Source organism: Crocodylus siamensis, chromosome 10 (assembly GCF_052110815.1).
Source record: "Crocodylus siamensis isolate JL-2025a chromosome 10, ASM5211081v1, whole genome shotgun sequence".
Lineage (NCBI taxonomy): Eukaryota > Metazoa > Chordata > Crocodylia > Crocodylidae > Crocodylus > Crocodylus siamensis.
In genome coordinates, this window is record NC_143404.1 from 7,108,811 (window position 1) to 7,119,332 (window position 10,522).

Sequence of the window (10,522 nt, forward strand, 5' to 3'; positions counted from 1 at the left end):
TACTTGTTATGGGATAGCAGCAGAGAAATGAATAAAACAGTGGTTCATCCAATCGTGTTCATGAGCATTACGTCTTACCCCAACCTTCGAGCAGCATAACAACCCATGACTTGGGGTTCAAAGACGTGCTTTAAATGTTCTCAATTTCACCAGTATTTAGAGCAACATCCATTTCTATTGTCTTTTTCAGGACATAATCCTTTAATTGACATCTTCCTTGATTTCCTTCTGTTTTCTCTTGGCTTTATAATTTTCATACTCCTTATTTGTCCCAAACAGCCAATCCCACCATGTGAATACTGGAGCATAGTTCCCATAGAAGTTCATGTGGTGGAAGTCATGAAAACGGCTAGTAACAGCAAAAGGCACCCATCGTAAGGGATCCCAGGGAGCATCATATCCGCTGCAGTGAGAAGAAGAAAATATGTTATGTGGTAAGTAAGACTGCACAAATACTTTCTCAAATATTGGGCCTAGTGAGAATCAGAAACTTGATTAAATACAGAATGAAACATAATTTTCCCAACCTCTATGTTTTGCTAGGTTCATTCACAAAAGTAAAGAAACAAAAGAGGAACAGTAGCTCCAAACCAAATGTTCAGGAGCTCTTGATGTAGTGCTGCTAATGGGCATCCACAGACAACTATTGTGCAAACATGCCACTAAAGACATTTCTCATTTAACAGTCCTAGTTACTGTGTTTTCATTTACCTGTGCACATGTGTATTTTGCACTATCCGTGCCATTGTGCAGAGCCATACCGAGAACAAATGATTGCAAAAAATGTACATGCCCAAGGAGAAACCTGTTCCAAAGATCAAAATCTCTGCTTGGCCAGCATATGTTGCCTGAATAGAAAATGGTGCCTGGAAAAAAGAAAACCATTTATCTTGTTAGTGTATTTGAAGAGCATTGTGATCCTGCCTAACAATAGGAAGCAGTTTCCCCCATCCCATATTCTGATTTCTCCAAGAAATAAAATGTTCTCACTTCCACAGTGGTATATTTCTCTCTAGCCTGGATTTCTTCCTCCCATCCCCTTTTTCAGGGCAAAACTGGAGCTGATCCTTCCTTCCCCCAAAATGGAGTTTTAAAAAAAAGTGCCAGAGCTAGAAGAGAGCTATTCCAGTGTTACAGCTGAACTCACTTTGTTTAAACCTTTATAAAGCTGTGTATAACTTTACTAAGGCAAAACTGAAGAGCTGAGGTACGCAAAGTTTCTGCAGCTCAGCTTCCCCTGACATCCTGTTCAGTTAACATGTCTTTTGTGGTTTAATGTTGTTTCTTTCCTTGAATTTCTTTCTTAGGTCCTTACAGCATAAAAACAGGCAACTCAAAGTTATCACATAATCAACACTGCTATCATTGCATTCTTAGTGGAAGATTTATATCTTAGCTGATTTAAAAGCCAATTGTAATTTTCAGTGCAATCTCAAAGGTACAGTCTAAATTATATTCCAACTTTGTTACCTTACCTTGAAAGCATGATGGACTTTATGGAGGTGTTGGTATAGTCTTCGGTGATGCAATAGCCTATGTATGAAATACTCCCAAGTGTCTTCAATCAAGAAACATCCAAAGATCTGAGCAATCACAGAATACCTAGTAGGAGTTGGAGACATTAAAATGTGAACAAACATATTTGTATAGCACCCAGCAACAATCAAATCGGACACCCTGGTTGTAGATATGAAATGTTCAGTTTTCTTCTGGTGACAAAATATCTTTGCTTAATCCAACATATTTATAATATCATAAGCCTCCCGAGCTTATACCTGTTTAATGTTTACAACCCAATTAACATACTCAGAATGGAGCTATACCTCTGATAAGCCATTTGTTGTTTGAAGGATTCTGTGGTTTTATTTCTCAGACGTGTTCTCTCTGACATTGGCCACCTTGTAGGTGTTATATTAATACCAGGAGTATCATCACTTTTGATTTAAAGGGAACCTACTTCAATGTGGCAATTAAACTTATTTTGAGTACCCAAGACTTTGCTAGAGACTAGACATTACTGTTTTGAGTCCTTCTTTAGGAGTCTTAAGTGCCTCACACTTGTTTTACACCTCAGACACCAGATTTGGACTATTGGTTCCTAATGGGCTGCTTGCAATATCACCTTCCTTCTGTGATCCAGCCTTTTCAGTTTTGGGGAGAAACTCCTGCTTCAGCCTTCACAAAAGATGACTCACTGCACCAGTCTGGTCTTCCTTAAGGCCAGAGTCTGTTGTTTGACTCAAATTTCAGAATCTTAATTTTCATCATTTGAAATAGCTTGCCAGTTCCCAGAGTATGACTGGTACTCACTACACAGTCCTTATACTAAGGCTGTTGAGTCTGATTGCATCATCAATCAAAGTCATTCTCTTTAACCTTCTAAATATGAAAATCTTGCAGCACGGAGTGGGAGGGCGGCAGCAGCAAGACAAGTACCATCAAGACGAAGCGTCATTGCAGATCAACTACCATTGACATCAGTCTGTAGTTTCAGGCTTCATCCAGCCAGCCAGTCTGAATGGGTCTGGTGAGCGTGTGATTGCCAGATACATGGCCTGTGTTTAAGGCTTCACAATACAAAGAGTGACCCACACCATAAGTACGAGTGCACAATGGAGACTCCAGAATAAGTCATTTCTGGTAAGTAGCCTCTTTTTGTTTCACTTTGAAATGATGAAATGATCAAAGTACAACCTTTTTCCATGGGAAAAAAATCAATACAATATTCAGAAATTGTAAAGGAACCTGGAGTAATCTGCATTAGTTTTACTTCCACATAATATAATTAGCTACTATTTTAGTTTTATGAATCACAGAACATTGCAATTAGTGACACATGACTGAAATAGCAGGTTGTGTAAATTAATTTATAGCTGTCATAAGGAGATGTATTTTGTGACGTATCCTCCTTACTTTTGATTGTGCTTATTTAATTAAACTCTAACCTGTTAGATTCATTGATAGTTCAGATTATGAGGTTTTGCTGCACAATGTGCCAAAGCCCAATGAGAAAGGCCAAAAGGAAGAAGCAATATACATCTGCCCTGCTGCAAATTCAATAGAAACTCAAGATGACCAGACTCACATTAGACATAAAAGACACAAAACCTATACAACTCATGTTCTAAAGCATAAAAAATATGGGAAGCAGCATGAGTGTCCTTATGAAACACAAGCAAAGTACACATGTAGCAATATAATCTGTGAGTGTAAGTATTGGCATCCAGCCTAAAAATTCCACATGCAATGCAAAGACCTCAGAATTCACTTTCAGCTCTTAAATGTCCCCTAAGAATATGTGAAGAGTCAGCCCCATGATTGATTTCAGTTCCGTGCATGGAACAAAAAGCAGGCCGGAGAGGATTGGGGACCGTATTGGAAACCAAGAGCTGCAGAACATGGAAGTCAGTGGGACTTTTTAACATGAATAAAGACAGTAGAACTTGGTCTTGTCGTTGCATTTGATATTTTTAGGAAGATATAATACCATCGAGGCATGGAGTTCCAGTCGCATGGTAAATCGGCATACTCTACGAGAAAGTACACAGCTAAGGACATTGGTATTTGGACAGTGAATATATGATGAAATGTCATCTTGAAACACTTCCACTGATCTTCCCAAGTTTCTGTCTTGTCCTAAAAAAGATAATAATGAAAAAATGATTTAATCAAAAATATTGTTTTTCTTAACTACTGAAGTTAGCAGATGCTCTGCTGGCTTATATATATATATATATATACACACACTAGGATGTACAAAAAGAATTGAGAGTTAATGAGAACATAAAAGGATATAAAGGATTAATTATTAATTAGAGGGCAGGAAGCTACTGGCTAAGATGCTCAAGAAGGCTACGGTTTGTTTTATGAATCTGAAAGATATGCACATTTAATTCTAATGACAACAGGACTAAAAAAACCACTGTCTTATGATTAATTTTTGCCTAGTTTGTTGTGTTTTTATACATGATATAAGCAATAGCAAATGAGTGCACATTCCAATAAAGTTATATTTGTTTTGGCTTTAACCTTAAACCAAATAATATGGCCCTAGGCCCCATGCAGACTAATAAAGCTTCTAGTTTCTTTTTATCTTGGATAAAATGTGTGTTGTGTAATGAAATGATATGCCACATCCTCTGCACCCTGCTTTTCAAAATGCTAGATCTATCCATGCCTTGCTCCCTAAAGACAGCAAAAACTATCCATAGCTTTTTGGTTAATTCTCCAGGCCAGTCTGTCACAGAGGCACTACAAAACAAACACTTGTAACATAAAAATACAGAATGAGTTTACTTTCTCTGCACTTTTCAGTGGAGGTGAATCCATCAAAGGTTCTGAGTTTAAATTAGACTTGGGATAAAAGTTGTGGGCTACATGTATGTTAGGTTGAATGAAGATTTTTCATTCGGTTACTCAGAGCTGGTCGAGGCTCAGAACTGCTGTTCTACATAGTAGAAAGTGTCCCCCAAACAGGAAATTCCAAAATCTTCAATTCAGAAAAACCAAACAATTGCAGTTTGCTTCTTCCCAAGTAAAGGAAGCAGATGGTGCCCCAGATGCCCAGGGACTCTTTCCACGCCTGTCAACTTGATGTGGGTTCCCTGGGCTTGCACATTTAGAATCGTAAAGAATTTGTTGAGTTTTCAGGTCAGGAGAGCACTGAACCCGGTAGTGAGGAGACTAGGGCTGCTTGTACATGCCATGGAGTTTACTTTGGTTTAATTCTCCCTAAATTGAACTGGTGGATTTTTAAGAACACTGCTTCAAGTTAGGGCGAAGTAAACCCCTGTGGCATGTACACAAGGGTCGGTCCTGATCCTTACCTGCCTCTCTGACACTGGGGGGGAAGGACAAGCTGCCAGTGGGCCGAGCAGTCCCTGAGAGAGTGCTTCCTTCCATGGTGGTGGTGGTACCCCCCCAGGTGGCACCCAACTTTAGGCACCTGGCCCGGGAGGTCCCGGAGGGCACTGCACCTGTGGAGGGAAGCACCGGGACCCATGCAGCTTAGGCAGGCCTCTGGGGATTATAAAAAAAAAAAAAAAAAAAAAAAAAAAAAGATCAGGGTCGCTGCTTTTCCCCCCGATTCAGTGGAACTTGCCTGCACCAGCTGCCTCCACAGCCCCTGAGCTGCACGGGGCCCAGAGCTTCCCTCCATGGCTGTAAGGTAGCAAACTAAAACACCTTGGACATGTTGTATTTTGCTGCATCCTGAAGTCATTTGATGTGCAATATGCTGCCAACAGTATAAACAGTCGCACCATTAAAGCATGTTACGCCTCTGACAGTGTAAACAGCTGCACCGTGAAAGTGGTGCAAAAGGGAATTCAAGCAATTTTGTGGTGTGTACAAAGGTCCAAAAAGCTCTGAGACTCTTGGCTTAAGCCACCATTCCTGGCTGGACAGGAAGGAGGTGGGAAGTCCTGCTAAGCAATTCTTATGCTTTGATTTTCAGCATTTCCCAGGCACCCTGGAGCAGAGCTGGAGTCCTAAACCAGAAAACACTGGCTGGAGCTTCCGGTGCTGAAGACTTCCAGGTTACTGGCTCTGTAGCAGGGAACCTGAAGGGCTCAGTATTCAGTCAACAAGTGGCTTGGATTACAGGACACACAGTTGGTTTGAAAGACAACATGTTTTGCTGTTTCTCAAATGGAATATGGCAGAATTGCAGCTTTATTAAACAGTCTGAGTACTTTGCTTTTTGTCCTTATTTGGGGTGAAACAAATTCTGAAAACTCAAATTTTGAAAAAAACTGAAATTTGTTGTTTCATCTAACTCTAGCCTGTAATCCTGGGTGTTTGTTGAGCTGATGTCATATTGTTCATTTTTCTGCCTGCACTTCTTGACTGCCCTACTTCAGGATTAACTTGGGATATGCATACATTCATGAGACATCCAGATAAATGTGTCAAATGCAGGAGTTGAATGTTATTATGGAAACACCCAGCAGCTCCAGATCTCTCACATTTAACATGAATAGATAGGTGGTTTGGAGCTGTCACCTGTATGTTGCTGACATATTAACCTGCAATACTTGAGTTGCTCCTGCAGTGATTCATTTTAGGGGTAGAACTGGAACTGACCTAGTAAGGTTCCTTCCAAAAACCCCAAAGAGTTTATGCACCATCTTAGAGAGAGTTCATTTTCATTCATTCTTTTATTAGATTTTACTTAATAGTCGGGTTTTAGCACAAGACATGAGGTCCCCCCAGTACTACTTCAAGAACATGATCAAATTACAGCAGCATTAAAGTAATCATTTCAGCAGGAACTCAGCTCTCATTGTGGCCTTTGCAACATGTCTCTTTTACAACTCTATACAGAAAAAGCAGCTTACAAAGACCTATCCTAAGCTGTGTATTCCTGATTTGTAAATAGTTTTATGGAAGAGGATTGATTAAGAGTGCAATAATTAGTAATCTAAATTAGGTTTGCCTTCTTTTTTCTCATTTTCATTTGTGTTATGTTCCTAGTAACACACTGTCTCCCAAATTTATTTGCTGGGTAGAACCCTGGATATAAGTGACCAACTTAAGTGGGTATTTAAGTAAAGTCAAGTTAGTCCTGAGTCTGCTACCACTGTTGGATCACCTTAGCTGCTACGCATCTCTGGTGATTCTTCGGGCAGAGTGAGCAGGTGGTGCCCGTCTCTCCAGGTATGGATGGCCGTTGGCTCCCAAGGAGCTCATCCACCCTTGTTTTTAGTCCTGCTGGGTGCCCACACACCCTCCCCACCCAGGATAGCCCAGGTGAGGGAGCTAGTTTAGTCACCAACAAGCTGACCATGGGAACAGGCTGTACGATTTTAGCTGGTACTAGATAGCACACCGGGAGAGGCCTGGCCTGGCAGGGGAGTGGGTATTTAAAGTCATCCTAAAAATATTAACTCAGTTATGGACCGAGTGATCCTTAAGGTCTGTTCCTGTTATCTGGGATGTTAGATCTGATTCTATATGGGTTCCCCCCCAGTTCCTGAGAACAGACATTAGCCACAGATCTAGTCCCATTTTGCAAGAGGAGAAAAATCTTTTTGCTGGATTATTGTGTTTAAAAAGCAAGTGTCAAGGTCCAGCAATACTAAATGCTGATTTGCAAATGAATGCTTGTAATAGAGGGATTCATCTTGCACTATGACTTCCTGCATACCCCTTCCCCACTCTGCAAATAGGTCTTTCTCCTTCTGTAATTTGTACAATCCTGTTTGGTACCATTTCCTCTTCCCCTTTCTGAGTTGCACAGTTTGTGCTCCTGCCCCCCCCCCACTCCTTGTTTTGGTATTACCTGCTGGATTTTGTATTTCTTCATGGCTGGGATGAACTGGTAAATGAATCCAGGAAGTGAGGATAGGTAGTAGGAAGACAAATACAGCAGCAGGGTACCCCATGTGACCACGTGGAACTTGGTTGAGCTCTCAAGCAAGCGAGTCCAGGCATCCCGGAAAGATTCCTGAAAGAGGTTGTGCTGCAATGGGGAGTCTGAAGTTTCCATAGCCAGGAGGGAGAGGTGAAATGAAGAAGCTCTAGTTCCTGTCCACACTTCTAGAGACCATGTTCTTGTTCTCTTTCTCTCTTGCTCTCTGTATGTAACAGCTTTGTAGATAAGCCATCGATGGCTCAACCAATGGGCTTCCTTGTGCTGCTGCTAAATTCTGGGTGTGGTTGTACAGTAAGACACACAGTGACAAATTATGTTAATTTCTGCTCATCTCCTGTGTAATCATGACTTTTTATATAGTCCTAAGGAGGGACCTACCAAAAGCAGCTAGAGCCTGGGCTGGTTGTGGCATGCTGAGCAAAATGACTTTGCATGCCATAGTTTGGTACGTGTGCTGGGGTTTCTGACCCCTAGGTTAGTGTTTGATTGAATGCTTAGAATGGGGGTGGCCTGAAACCCTGGCTTAGTTTACCTTGTTTAAGCCCATGGAAGCCATTAATCCATGCTTAATATGTGGATTAATGGTTTCCGTGGTCCTAATCATGGTAATTAAGCCACAGTTTTGGGCCATATGCCAATCTGTGGGGACAGGTGAGACTGCTGAGGCCCCTCAGCCAATCAGAGGTGTGTGGAGGGGCAACACTGTGATAAGCCCATGAAAATGGTGGCACTGGCTGGCCCTGCTATCTGCCTGCAAATCCAGCTACCTGCCCACTTAAATTGGGTAGATCCCTAAGTATAAGCTGGCTTTGTCTTTCACATTTTAGGCTTCTGGTGCTTTAAAATAGACATTGTGGTTTAATTTATTTATTTTTTTGCAGCAGCATTTAGAGCAGGGGAAATTGGCTCTATGAACTAAAAAGAAAAAAATTAAGATGTAGACAATCTCTTTGCACATAATCCAGGCATTGGGTAGAACTTGAACAGGCAAAAAGTGTAGGGGCAAGAGAGATACATATGATACACAGATAGTTGTCTATGATACGTAAGAGCTACTCATCTTTAAAAAACGTACAAACATATTTTTATATGAGATGCCTAAATATGGACCTTCCCCATCTCTTCTCAGCACAGCTTTTAGCTGCGTGCTTGGATAAGCAGAGACTGCACTATATTTTGAGAGGGGGTCTGGAGGAAGAGAGCATAATCATTTCAGGGAAGGGATTCCTTGATTGTGGGGGGAAAAGCGGGAGAAAGAATTAAGCCCTTTATGAGAGAAGTTAATAGCAAAAGTTGAGGCTGGTGTCATTGATGGACAGAGCAAACAAAGGGGGTGTTTTATGAGGAAACAAGGGCGGGGGTTGGAGAACACCATGGTGAACAAAGTATATGAGAGGATGAAACTTTCCTTAATATGGCATAAGAATTAATGAATAGAGGTGTTAGATGAAAGAGGGAGAAAATAATGGTGGGCAATGTATGTGAGAGATGCTATAAACCTTCATCAAGTTGGAGAGCAGGTTTTTATGAGCAAAGAGCTTTCTTGCTGGAGTATCTCTGCCAGGGGACTGGATGGGCCAAGGACGGTGAAGAGTAACATGGCGACATCGACTGATAATCCTGGCCTTTGTGTTTGCATAGAATGGTGGGGCTGGTGATGTCTGGAAGGTCAAAGGTCGTAGCAGTAATCGAGACATGAAATGGTGGTGGGGGGCCAAGAGTTCTAGCCGTCTGGATAGCAAGAGGAGATTGGATTTGTGGTGGAACGTGAAGAGGCAAGAACTGGAAACTGGCTGTGTGTATGGGAGTAGGGTTCAAGGGGACTTCCAGGTTGGGGTCCTGATGAACAGGGAAGAGGATGGGAGTAACATTTGAGGTGACAGAGAATGAAAGGCAAGGGAATCTTTGGGAGAAAAGACCAAAACACAAACCAGCAATTTATTCAGAAGGAGTGGTGTTAAACCTCATCTGGTGTATTATTGCCATCTGGTCTGATACTTTTTCAGAACAAGCTGCTACTTGAAAACATTTGCTTATGCATTCTGCAACTATTAATTATGTTGTTTCCAAGAGATCCATGTTTCCTAACTCAGGCTTATTCAACAGGTAAGCTGCCAGAGGACGGATTACATGCCAGGATATACATCTATACAGTATGTGCTGGTTAGTGGTGACCTGTTTTCTGCTTACCCTATTTTATTCCACATGGCAAAAGCTTGACATGGTGTGGTGTATATTAAGGAGGATTTTTGGACTCAGCCACTTTCCATGACATAATAAGAACAGCATATGCACTTTATTGTATAGTTTGTTACTAATTGATTTGGCTTTGCATAGTGATTTACAATACAGAGCTCTGTCTAGGATAATTGTAAAATTAATGTATGGAAAACAATTTGTGAGGCATTGAGGTATCATAACTATGAGCACAGAATGAAAACTCAAATACAGGCTTGAAATTTTGTATTTCCCTATGACTACTTTGCTACCTTGGATGGAAGCAGCACAGAGCACTGGAAGGGTACTCGCCATGTAGAGTGGGGTGCAGCAGGCTGGAGAAACGCCTGCAGGGAACGCAGCTAGGTGAAACCCCGGGGACTCATTTTAAGGGGGAAGGTGTGTGATGGAGCACCAGTGGGGTGCTCACCACTTAAGGGATGATTGCAAGCTCTGTGGGAGCTTGTGGGCTGAGCAGCAGGGAGACCCCTCCCCAGGAACCATTTTAAGGGGGAAGGTGGGTGTCAGAGCACTCATGGTGCTCTGCCACTTTAAGAACTGGGCCAGACAGCAGGCAGGTGCAGTCCAGTCCTGATGAGTGGCCATCTTAAGACTCAGGCCAGCAGGGCTGGAGGCAGCAGTTGCTGCCTGGCACTGAGGAAGGAACATCTCCTGGTGGAGCTGCTGCTCTGGAGACAACATGGAGGTAAGGACAGGAGCTATGGGGTGGCTTGGAGGCTCCTGGTCCTGGGCATGACCTAAAACTGCACCCTGCCAGGGTAGGGAGGCCTGGTGTCCTGCCTGTGGTGGGGCAGGGCTAGCAAATGCCAGGTTTGAGGACCATCCCAGTGAAAGGCAGGTCGGGGCGCCTTAATAACCCCTGCCCCCACCATGGAGGGTTACTAGTTACATCAGAGGGAGTTAGGGCCA

The 10,522-nt window shown here is 42.3% G+C and overlaps 1 protein-coding gene across 1 annotated transcript; it reads right to left on the bottom strand.

Annotated features, from left to right (window-relative positions):
* Positions 1-201: 201 nt before the first annotated feature.
* On the bottom strand, positions 202-7,489 carry LOC149856185 (methylsterol monooxygenase 1-like). Its single transcript, XM_090020458.1, has 5 exons — positions 7,283-7,489; positions 3,488-3,636; positions 1,476-1,602; positions 712-866; positions 202-403 (listed from the first exon to the last, which is right to left on the bottom strand). The coding sequence occupies exons 1-5, from the start codon at positions 7,487-7,489 to the stop codon at positions 202-204; spliced, it is 840 nt and encodes a 279-aa protein (XP_089876584.1).
* Between the last annotated feature and the right edge of the window lie 3,033 nt (positions 7,490-10,522).